The 12,500-nt window shown below is 48.2% G+C and overlaps 1 protein-coding gene across 1 annotated transcript in view; it reads right to left on the reverse strand.

Annotated features, from left to right (window-relative positions):
- The window catches only part of fndc3a (fibronectin type III domain containing 3A), a 60,106-nt gene that overhangs the window by 7,656 nt on the left and 39,950 nt on the right, over window positions 1-12,500 (reverse strand). The window contains exons 8-21 of the mRNA XM_080845192.1: window positions 11,053-11,285; window positions 10,155-10,214; window positions 9,421-9,559; window positions 8,230-8,283; window positions 7,761-7,885; window positions 7,114-7,288; window positions 6,726-6,812; window positions 5,063-5,201; window positions 4,694-4,762; window positions 4,477-4,595; window positions 1,374-1,479; window positions 818-993; window positions 453-566; window positions 1-59 (exon numbers count right to left, since the gene is read on the reverse strand). The exon at window positions 1-59 is cut by the window's left edge and continues 91 nt beyond it. Coding sequence (XP_080701318.1) covers window positions 1-59; window positions 453-566; window positions 818-993; window positions 1,374-1,479; window positions 4,477-4,595; window positions 4,694-4,762; window positions 5,063-5,201; window positions 6,726-6,812; window positions 7,114-7,288; window positions 7,761-7,885; window positions 8,230-8,283; window positions 9,421-9,559; window positions 10,155-10,214; window positions 11,053-11,285 — 1,655 coding nt within the window. The remainder of the gene's footprint in view (window positions 60-452; window positions 567-817; window positions 994-1,373; window positions 1,480-4,476; window positions 4,596-4,693; window positions 4,763-5,062; window positions 5,202-6,725; window positions 6,813-7,113; window positions 7,289-7,760; window positions 7,886-8,229; window positions 8,284-9,420; window positions 9,560-10,154; window positions 10,215-11,052; window positions 11,286-12,500) is intronic.

Here is a 12,500-nt window from a genome sequence, read left to right on the forward strand (position 1 = left end):
TCAGCTGCACCCCACTCAACACGGAACTCCGTTACTGGGGCACCGTTGCTGGGGGGAGCCTAGATAGAGGAGCACCAGCAAAGACAGACAAAACCATGCCATTAGTAATGAAAAATCAACAAATAAGGATAAGGCAGTAGCACAGATACTCAAAAGTATTATCTTCAACCATCCCCACGCATACATATGTGGGAGTATATATGGTAATGTGAAAAAGCTTGAAGCATCTGTCTGAATATAGTATATTTCTTTCTACATTAGTGTATCAATATACATTTAGATTTTCAAACATTCTTTTGTAATGCACTTTGTAGTTTGTTAATTGATGAGTAAAAAACTATATTTATGTAATTTTTTCAAGCGTTCTCACTTAACAGCATTGCCTCAAACGTGCCTAAACTTTGGCTCAGTACGGTAAATGGAGAGTAAGCCGCAGCACAGTGGTGTCTTACCTCCCAGCTGACCACAGCACAGGAGGGGGATCTGCACGTGACGTGAGGGGGCCGGCACTGCTCTGGAGCCCCAGGGCCCGTTGTGGCCTCGCATCGCTCCGAGAAGGGACCATACTGTCAACACACACAAACACACAAATCAAAATGTCGCACGCAGACCAGAAAGTCGCACACCAATTGATTAATTATAATTATGGAGAAACACACACACAGAAAATACAAACACATCAGAATAGCACAGAGCCCCAAAAATACTGTACACATAAATCGCTCACACACACACACACACACACACACACACACACACACACACACACACACACACACACACACACACAGACACACTTCCCTGCTGTTGTCCTTACCCCTGCTTTGTTGGCTGCTCTGACCCGGAAGCTGTAGGCACGTCCGGGCAGCAGGCTGCTGACGGTGCAGTCCAGCTCAGAGCCCTGGTAGACCTCCCGGCCCTCCTCTGCCTGGGCCACACACACCTCCACGCTGTAGCCGCACACCGCGCTGCCACCGTCCACCTGAGGAGGACCTGACAGAACCAGGGGGAGACAATCAGGAGACGTACACCACACAGGCATGCACACGCATCGCATGCGCACACGTATGAATACACACACACGTGCGCACACGTTTGCAAATGCGCGCTCACACAAACACACACACACACCCTGAGCATACATAAGCACACACCTTCACTGACTGAGGAATGAGAAGTGACCTCAAAATCAGTGTTCAAATATCATCCAAATAGCTTTTTAAAATGTTTATGACAATGCCATCCTAGGGGATATCATAGCCTTACACATAAATATACACATTAGCACACTCTTTCAACAAAGTCCTCTTTCGAGCGCTCAGACGGACAGACAGACAAAGACATGTGAAGGGCCAGTAGATGGCAGGACTCACTCCAGCGCAGTTGCAGCTCTCGTGCTTTGGGGCGACCCACCACTCTGGGGGGCTGGCATGGACCAGGGGGTACGGCTGGAGTCTGTACCTGCAGGGGCTCCGACAGCTGTAACACACACACACACACACACACACACACACACACACACACACACACACACGATCAATTGAGTTGTCTAACTAAGCCTGTCCCCCTTAGTGACTTTCCTAGCATTGTGTGCCCGATTTGCCGACAAAATCCAATCATGCCAGCGCCGTCTGTGCCAAAACCCGGCATATCTGTCAATTTGCCCAACTGTGTGACTACGCTATGAGTCACACACAGGTTTGGAAACAGCAACACAAAGCCCCCCCCCCCACAGCGAACCCAAATCAGCTCATCTTTTCCAATCCTGTTAGTTAGTCTACAGATCTGCTCTCTCCCCTTCCCTGCCTGTCTCTCAGAAATGAGGCACCACGTGATCCATCACTCACGTTAGGTCTGGCAGAAAGACAGAATGAGAAAAGAGAGAGAGAGAGAGAGAGAGAGAGAGAGAGAGAGAGAGAGAGAGAGAGAGAGAGAGAGAGAGAGAGAGAGAACAAGAGCGATTGCGAGAGAAAAACTGTTCACAAGGCCGTCAGCAGCATGTCATGCTGCTATTTCGGCACAACCTAGACGCATAAATGCATGAGACATCAGTCCGACAGGCCGCCAAAGCCGCCATGTCGGGCCCGGATTGCACACAGCGGATTTATGAACTGAAAAGCAGAAAGCCCGGGATTCTTTTCACAGCTGCCTCCCGATTCATGAAATCGGCAGCTCCAGATACCGTGCCATGCCAAGCCATCGTACACACACACACACACACACACAGGCAGGAGGAGACACAGCCATATGGGTCGGGATTAAGGACTTATGGAGAAGACTCGGTTAGAATGCGGCTAGGGTCTTCGGTGAGTTCCCGACTCATGATGGAACGTCTGACTCGTCTCCTGCTGGGTTGGTTCATGCGTGCCGACGCACCACAGCACACCATCACTGCTCCTTATGGCACCGAGGAGGAGAGCACCACAGCACACCATCACTGCTCCTTATGGCACCGAGGAGGAGAGCACCACAGCACACCATCACTGCTCCTTATGGCACCGAGGAGGAGAGCACCACAGCACACCATCACTGCTCCTTATGGCACCGAGGAGGAGAGCACCACAGCACACCATCACTGCTCCTTATGGCACCGAGGAGGAGAGCACCACAGCACACCATCACTGCTCCTTATGGCACCGAGGACACAACCAGTCGTGTGCTTCCTGAGGGCTCTGGTGGGCAGAGGGGTGTGGGCACGCATATGCTTCCGCAGCCACCATCCACAACCCCTTCTTCTTCTTCTTCTTCACCCACTTTTATTTATTAAAATCCTACCCACACTTTCTATATCTAAACTGGTACATTGGGCTACAAGATGCTCTATATAAAAAAAATCAATTTTACGATAACATCTAGGTTTGGTCCCTTTGACACAAGCTGCGGTGTGAATCTCCATCTGTCTTTGGGGTCTCACTTCACTGACCCACACTGCTATTCACGATCTGCTATACTTTAGACATCAAAAGGCAACTACATCTAAAGTCTTGAGTTTATACAGGCTCGGGATATTAATAGCCTCTTCCCTTGCAGCTGGGTGGCCAGACCGCCACTCCAAGGCTGCTGTTAACATATGCATTTTGGATTGCTTGCATAAGGGTGTGATTCAGGCCTCAGACCCCGAGGGCACGTGGGAGCTAAACAGAGATGAGAAGGTCAGGCTGTTTTATGAAGTCCTCGTGAAGGTTTTACAGTGGCCGTGTGCGGAGCGGAGTGAAAAGGCAAAAGGCTGCAGGCTGTAAGGGAGTCGTTTATGAGTCAATAAGTCTGCCCATGGCGGGGATAAAAGACTGCTGAGCCCACGGACGACTCGATAACTAAGCATTTTTCTCCGAGTGAGAAATAGTGACCAAGCAAGAGAAAGGGGACAGAGATGGAGTACATAACAGCAAGACACAAAGAGAAGAGAACAACCAGCTCTTGTGTTTTATATCTTCTGAGGAAGACAGAGAAAGAGCGAAAGATAGAGAGAGAGAGAGAGAGAGAGAGAGAGAGAGAGAGAGAGAGAGAGAGAGAGAGAGAGAGAGAGAGAGAGAGAGAGAGAGAGAGATTGTTCTTGTGTTGGGGCCCAGAAAGATCAAGTTTGAGGGGGAGAGGGACCATGAGACAGAAAATGAGAAGGAGAAAGAGAGAGAAAGAGAGTGAGACTAATAGGAAGAGAGAGGGAAACAGTGAGGAAAAGGGAACCAGAGCTTGACTGACAGAGGGAAAGAAAGGCTGCTCTCTGCATAATATGGAATAGGTGTGTGTGTGTACGGTATAGGTGTGTGTGTGTAGGGTATAGGTGTGTGTGTACGGTATAGGTGTGTGTGTGTGTACGGTATAGGTGTGTGTGTACGGTATAGGTGTGTGTGTGTACGGTATATGGGTGGGTATGTACAATATAGGTGTGTGTGTGTACGGTATAGGGGTGTGTGTGTACGGTATAGGTGTGGGTATGTACAAGATAGGTGTGTGTGTGTACGGTATAGGTGTGTGTGTGTACGGTATAGGTGTGTGTGTGTACGGTATAGGTGTGTGTGTGTACGGTATAGGGGTGTGTGTGTACGGTATAGGTGTGGGTATGTACAAGATAGGTGTGTGTGTGTACGGTAAAGGTGTGGGTATGTACAAGATAGGTGTGTGTGTGTACGGTATAGGTGTTTGAGTGTGTGTGGACAGTATAGGTGTGTGTGTGTGTGTAGGGTATACGTGTGTGTGTGTACGGTATAGGGGTGTGTGTGTACGGTATAGGTGTGGGTATGTACAAGATAGGTGTGTGTGTGTACGGTATAGGTGTGGGTATGTACAAGATAGGTGTGTGTGTGTACGGTATAGGTGTTTGAGTGTGTGTGGACAGTATAGGTGTGTGTGTGTGTGTAGGGTATACGTGTGTGTGTGTAGGGTATAGGTGTGTGTGTGTGTACGGTATAGGTGTTTGAGTGTGTGTGTACGGTATAGGTGTGGGTATGTAAGGTAGACAGAGGTGTGGAGACTTACCGTGCTCTGGCCCCCCTCACTTATGCAGTACACTCGGGTCTGATAGGAGCAGCCTGCCTTCAGACCATCACACACACACTCCATTGCAGACCCATTATACACCTCCTCCCATGTTGAACCTGGACACACAGACACACACACACACACACACTAGTGGTTAGTACACAAGCTGGAACTAATTCATTTCATGGAAAATCATCAGTATAACGACACACACCTGTCAGACCTTCAGAGATCTCCACTGTGTACTTTGAGATGTCTGAACCTCCGTTGTCTTTGGGGGGATCTGATGGAGAACACAAGCATGGTCAAAATTCCAGAGTCATTACCATGGCAACCATCATTCTGAACTGATAACAGACAGCAGCCTGCGTGTGTCTAATGACACCTCACAGCACCTGCATTCGCATTCGCACACGCAAACACACAGACACACACACACAGACACGTGTTTGTGTGTGCACGTGTGTGGGAACGTTTGTTGGCACAAACACATACACACACAAACACATACACAAACAGACACAAACACAGACAGACAGACAGACAGACAGACAGACAGACAGAGACACAAATACACACTCACCCCAGGTCATACGGAAACTGGTGGGGTTAGCCTTGGCCTTGAGTGTGGGTCGGGGAGGACAGGCCGGTCGGTCTGGGGAGGTGGTGATCTCCGTCACAGGGCTGGGGTTACTCTTCCCCTCTGAGTTGTAGGCTGCCACCTGAGCAGGGACAGGAAGAGGAAGAGGAAGAGGCAGAAGAAGAGGAAGAGGAAGAGGAGTGAAGACTCATGTTAGCATGAGCTGACGACAGACCGCAGGGCAGCACAGATTTATCACACAGATTATCAATCTGTTCATTAAGACAAAGCGAACATGTGTACATGGAAAAATACACTTGTTCGCTTTATCAAACATACAAACACACTCATAAACATTTGCCTGCAGACACTTTCTTGCACATTCACACACACACCCCAGTGTGAGTAATTGAATGTATGCCAGGCTAGGATTCTTGGTGTGTAACGGCTGATGTTATCACAGGGCTGCACAGCCGAGGGCTTAGATTGGATTAATGAGTTTGTTTTTTTGGGCAACGCTGCTCAATAGATCCACTTGCTTTCTGCTCCCTTTCGCTCCTTTCCCCCCTCGCTCCTTCTATCTCAGTTCAAACTACGGAGGTCTGTCTCTCTCAGATCTCTTTTTGTCTCGCTCTCCTCCTATCTCAGTTCAAACTGCGGAGGTCTGTCTCTCTCAGATCTCTTTCTTTCTCGCTCTCCTCCTATCTCAGTTCAAACTACGGAGGTCTGTCTCTCACAGATCTCTTCCTTTCTCGCTCTCCTCCTATCTCAGTTCAAACTGCGGAGGTCTGTCTCTCTCAGATCTCTTTCTTTCTCGCTCTCCTCCTATCTCAGTTCAAACTACAGAGCTCTGTCTCTCTCAGATCTCTTTCTTTCTCGCTCTCCTCCCATCTCAGTTCAAACTACAGAGCTCTGTCTCTCTCAGATCTCTTTTTGTCTCGTCTCAGAACTCTATTCAGTTGCCAGGGGCATCAGAGTCTCGCTCTACACTGATCTGGCTGCAACAGGTGAAGGACGCTTACCTCTGTGCTATGACTCATAGATAGACTGCAGGCAGAGAGAGAGAGAGAGAGAGAGAAACAGAGAGAGAGAGAGTGAGAGTGAGAGTGTGAGAGAGAGATAGAGATAGAGAGAGTGAGAGTGAGAGTGAGAGCGAGAGCGAGAGTGAGAGCGAGAGCCTTAAGGAGATGAGACAAAGAGAATCACCAGAGAGAGAGACAAAACTAGAGACAAGGAGGACAAGCAGGAAAGGGACAGACAGAAGGAGAGAGACAGACTGAAAGAGTGAGTGTGAATGACAGAGCAAACATATCCAGACAGAGAGAGACCTGCAGTCCTACAGACAAGCAAATGAAATGGAGAGAGAGGCAGGGACGTTCACCTCAACGTCAGACAAGCCCAAATGACCACAGACGTGCGTTGTGTGTGTAAATATGTGCCAGGGTTGGAGAGAGCATGTTATTCTCTCTGTAGCCTGGCAGGATGACGACTACTATTAAATGCATTAGACACATGACTCACTCACACACACACACACACACACACACACACACACACACACACACACACACACACACACACACACACACACACACACACACACACACACACACACACAGAAAAAGGGTTTTTTAATTAAAGTGTGGCCCTGCCGAGCGCCTCTTACGCGGAACTTGTAGGTGGTGCTCCTGTGGAGGTTTCTGACTGTGCAGGCGAGCTCATCACCATCGTAACTTGGCTGGAAACCGTAGCCCTGAGAGTGGAGTGGGAGAGACATGCAGAGAGATAGAGAGATGGGGAAGGGAAGAGTGGTGTGTTATTATAAAATGAGAGTTGCACAGAATCTATAAGAGAGTGTTACATTAATCAATCCATTCATACCTCTAGTGTATATATGTTCATTCATTCACTCACTGACTAATTTCATACACTGCTAGAAGTTTGAGTGAATGAGACAAGAGGAGGTAAAAAGAGGAATGTATTCAAACATCTGTGCGTGTGTGTGTGTGTGTGTGTGTGTGTGTGTGTGTGTGTGTGTACATATTTCCACTCACCGATCCCATCTCCTCCATCTCAAGCACATAGCCGATGTCGTCCTCGCGGGGCGAGCCCTGGGGGCGCTGCCACTGCAGGCACACCATGGTGACCCCAGACTTCACCAGCTCAGGGTTGGCCGGAGGGCACGGCACGCCACACGACGTCATCAGCTCCACCGCCTCACTGAACTCACTACACACACACAGACACACACACACAGAGACACAGACACACACAGACACACAGACACAGAGACACACACAGACACACACAGAGACACACAGAGACACACACAGACACACACAGAGACACACACAGACACACACAGACACACAGAGACACACACAGACACACAGAGACACACACAGACACACACAGACACACAGACACACAGAGACACACAGAGACACACAGACACACACAGACAGACACACATAGACACACACAGACACACAGACACACAGACACACACACACACACACACACAGACACAGACACACAGATTGTTAGGTTTGGAGGAAAAAGGGGGAGGCTTGCAAGCCAAAGATCACCATCCAAAACGTGAAGCTTACATTTAAATATCAGGTATTGTGAAAAACTATGTTTAAATGTAAAACGCATAAATGTATAACGTTGCAAACGTTGTGGTGCTGTGGTGGCATACCTGACCCCCATGTCGTTCTTGGCAGCCAGGCGGAAAGCATATCTGGAGGCCGGCGAGAGCTTGGTGACTCTGTACTGCTTCGGCGGGCCGTAGTAACACTGCTCAAAGATCCCTGTGCCCTTTCCCTGCACGGACACACACAAACAAACAAACAAACAAACAAACAAACAAACAGAGCAACAAAGATGTGTGAGATTTCCATTGTGGAGACGAGATGTGTGAGATTACATTGCCTCACAGGGCCTGGTACAAAAACAAGACGGGGCCATGAATAGACTCAACGTTCAGCAAAAGGTGTTTAGCACATTTGAACAGGGAAGCAATTCATATTCATAGCTCCCGCAACTGGCAAGCGTCTCCATTACAGAGTGTGATAATGGGGTTGGTGGAGGGGAGAAATTACCCAAAGGGGAAAAAAACAGAAATGACAAAGGAACGGCAAACACAATCAGCCAGGATTCCTCCCTACCTCGTCCCACTGCAGGATGTAGTTCTGGATCTTGGAGCCGTTGTCACAAGGCGCCTGGCAGGGGGTTAGGGAGGGAGAAAAGGTTATCATCATTAGGCATTGTTATTAGCCTCCTGATGCTGATCGTCTGATTGAGTGTGTAAGATAGAGGATGGGTGGGTGTGTGTGTGTTAGTGTGTGTGTGTGTGTGTGTGTGTGTGTGTGTGTTAGTGTGTGTGTGTGTGTGTGTTAGTGTGTGTGTTGGTGTGTGTTAGTGTGTATGTGTGTGTGTGTGTGTGTGTGTGTGTGTGTGTGTGAGTGCAGTGTTGAAGGGAAAGGCAGCAAAGGAGCACCCTCATCATGAGACCACATCCGTATCGCCCCTGAGTGTCCTCGCTCATAAACGCTCATGGGAGACAATAGAGAAGACTTGTGTGAGTGTGTGTGTGTGTGTGTGTGTGTGTGTGTGTGTGTGTGTGTGTGTGTGTGTGTGTGAGCTGTTGCTTGATTAATTGCTTTGGGGGCGACTGGGGCGGGGTGTGATCGCCCGCCTGTAGAGAGATTAGACCACAGAATGGACTCTCAGTGAAAGAGATGACTCTTTTATGGGCATGACGGGGAGATCACAGTGGAGCGAGGTATTATGAGTTTTCCAGGAAATTAGGTGTTTGTCTGGTTGAGTGGGTGTGAGTATGCGCGTGTGTGTGTGTGTGTGTGTGTGTGTGTGTGTGTGTGTGTGTGTGTGTGTGTGTGTGTGTGTGTGTGTGTGGTTTGGTGGATGAGCTAGGCACTTTAAAAGGCTTGGGCACTTTTATGCGCTGAGATACAATAGTGTATTAAAATTTGAGAATGGCAAAGGATGGAAAAAGTGTGAACAGGTGGATACTTGGCTGTATATCTCTGTATATGCACTGTATATGCATATGTGAGTGTGGAAATGTGTGCTTAAGAGTATGTGTAAGCATATGTTGTATGCTTATATGTGTGCTTGTGTGTGTGTGTGTGTGTGTGCGTCTGCATGTGCATGTGCGTTAGGCTGAGGTTTAACTTCAGTTGCAGGTCAAGCGAGTTCTTGTTTCTGTTGGCCTTCTTGGGTAGAAGGTGTGCATATGTTTGGTGTGTGTGTGTGTGTGTGTGTGTGTGTGTGTGAGTGGCTGTGTATGTATATGCATGGCTGTGTGTGTGCATGTGTGTGTTTAGACTGAGGTCTACCTTCCACTGCAGGCTGAGGGAGTTCTTGGTGCCGTTGGCCTTCTTGGGTGGGCTGGGGGCGTCAGGCTCACAGCTGAGTGTGGTGAAGCTCACTGCTTCTGAGGGGGAGCCCTGTAAACACTTACACATGGCCTGGACCCTGCACACCACACACACAGACACAGACAGACACACAGACACACACGCAGACAGATGTGAATATAAAACAAAACACACACAGGAAACCCAGTTAATGCTTGCATATGGACTTTGTAACTCTGCAGCCACAAACACACACACATGCAGACACTGGGGAACCATGTCAATACCTACACTGAGTCTGTACCCTGTAGACACACACACACCCATAAACACACACACCCATAAACACACAAGCATGTATGAGGGAGAGTGCTGTAAACAGCTTTGACACGACAGATACAAACACGCAGCACTCAGTACAAGCAGTACATATTTAAGCACACACAGTGTCCTGTTCTGAGAAAGGACCCTGAACTCTAGCACACACACGCACACACACACAAATCGACTTTATGTAGGTCATGGCATCCAACAAATGGCCAGTGCTTTTACAATAACCAACATGCCCTTGACTAGGGTGCGCAGTAGTCACGTTTCCTGTTGGGGTGGCAAAACTGCATTTCCTGCGTAGAGCAGGTCCACTGACGCCGCTGAAATATTCAGGCGGTTTATGTTAACGTAAATAATAAAACAGCCAAGTGCAAAGTACTCACCTGACGTGGTAGTCTGTTGCTGGTCTAAGGTCTGCTATGGTCGTGCTCAGGTCTTCACCACTGGAGAGAAGAAAGAGGGGAGACTGGCGTTAGAAAAGAGCATTAAGAAGGGAACAAACATATATATCCAAAAGTCAGCTATCTAAACTGAGAGGGAAGGGAAAAGTTGGGGACATGGCCAAGGTGCCACCTTCTAGAACACCAGCTGAGGAACCATGTCCTCACAAGATTCTGTGCCCGAGGCTTGCTATTTATGCGCCGAGAGATGTCACCTCGTCTTAGTTTGTGCACACTGCTCAGAAAGAAAAAGGGCTGCCATTTCAGCTCTTAAATGCTCCCTCCACCCAACTCACTCAAGGTGGATTTCTGTCCTCACAGAAGTGATTTAAACCAGTGGACACACATTTACCTGCTTAAAAACAGGTGTCCATGCATTGGAGTTAGACCAGTGGACAAAAATGTACCTGCATTTAAACAGGTGTACATGCATTGCTTTTAAGGGAACATTCCAGATGTTCCCCTCCACATTATCTGTGACATTACTGGCTGACTGAATAACCTCATATGTGCCAACAAATATACCAGTCAATATGATGACATCGTTGGCACTTCAAAACACTGTTTCTGTGTCTTGGTTTTTAACAGGTGGCATTACGTATTCATCATGCACGTAATAATATATCTGTGGTACCAAATACATAGTACTCCTTCTTTCATACAATGCTGTGATAATATCGTAAAATAAGACAATAGATCTGGTCCGAATGAGAATTTTAATATCGCCACATCTATACTACACAGAGAAATTCACTCAAAATACCCTACAGATGCTTCTTGAGAGCACACATGTCCGACAATGTTCCACCTCTACTGACTTCCCCGGCTTATCTCGACTCACCTGTATACACTCTTGTATCTGCCATCTTTGCCACTGTATGAGACAGACACCTCGTAAGTGAACGGAGCGTCTGGGGGTGTCTGACCGCCCCCCTCTTCCTCCTGTGCTTCTCCCTCCTCCTCCTCCTCCGCGTCTCCCTCTGCCTTTGCATCACCCTCGCCTCCGTCCTCGGCTTCTGGCCTGGGTGGGACGCTCCAGCTCAGAGACACGTCCCGTGCCTGGATCTCCACCACCTGAGGAAAAGATGTCACATTAAAGACAAAACCAAATAGGCTAGTAACGAGAGGACCAATCAGAAGCCAGGCGAGGACAAAAGACAAGCGAACGAGAAATGCTGAAATGAATGCTTTTTTCCCCCCCTGAATCACACACCCTCGCATTTCAAGGTTTCAGCTAACTGGGTGTCCTTCCAGAACTTTCTATATACCACCTTGGCCACGCTTTCCCTCTCTTAATTAGGCTTCAGTGAACTCAGCATGGGGTCATGCCCACAGCTCTGCTTCCCTGGTTTAAGCGCAGTAGGGTGTGTGTGTGAGGTAGGGCCCGGTGTTAGCTTGCATCAGCACCATTGTTGTGCTGCACACACTGCCCTCCTTCCCCACTCGTTTCCCAAGGTATGGGTGTGAACTATTCTATTCGCAATCTTTAATTACAGTGCTATTTAACATTGCTGGCTTTTTTATGTGAAATGGTTGCGATTGTGGGGGAGTAATAAAGCGAGCACGCAACCGTATGGAAATGGCTCCTGTTGATGCCTCCATTAGTGCTCAATGACGCTAGATATTTGTTCAGTCTGGACTAAATGGAGCTACGGGGAAATTTCATCCATCTCTGTGCAAATCAAGGACCGTTCTACATTTCGTTATACAATCTGCTTCTTCTTCTTCTCCCCTGTCTGGCTCACGGAGGATTTTTCGCTGAGAAATGCTGTTGTGCACCAACATCGCCAAGAGCCGAGAGCCGAGAGCCAAGAGACCTCACGTCCTGTTCCAAGCCCACGATTGCAAAACAAAACAAAAAAGGGAAGAAAATTAATGATTTATGACCATGAGGAGGACACAAGCTTTTCTGCCGCATATCCGACCTTTCTGCTTGCGTTTTCATTTAGCTAATAACGGCTGGATATTATGGGGGCGCAGCTGAAGATAATACAATCTGAATGGGCCCAAATCTGCGATGAATCACAGTCATTACTGTAAGCCGTTACGGGATCTAAGGGGAGGCGGGAAGTGCAAACACCGTTTTTCATATTCCGTAAACTGGTTATCGTTAGGAAAAAGTGTCAACGCAGCATCCCAACGCCTCGACTTCTGCAGAGCCCCTCTGCGCACAGGGGCCAGATGTGTTTTTATGAAGCCAGCAGAGGCAGAGCATCAAAAACACATTCAATATCTACATTAAAAAGATTGAATGTTGGCATTAGTGTGTCTCTGGTGTCTGTGTGTGTG

The sequence above is a fragment of the Sprattus sprattus genome, assembly GCF_963457725.1.
Source record: "Sprattus sprattus genome assembly, chromosome: 9".
Lineage (NCBI taxonomy): Eukaryota > Metazoa > Chordata > Actinopteri > Clupeiformes > Clupeidae > Sprattus > Sprattus sprattus.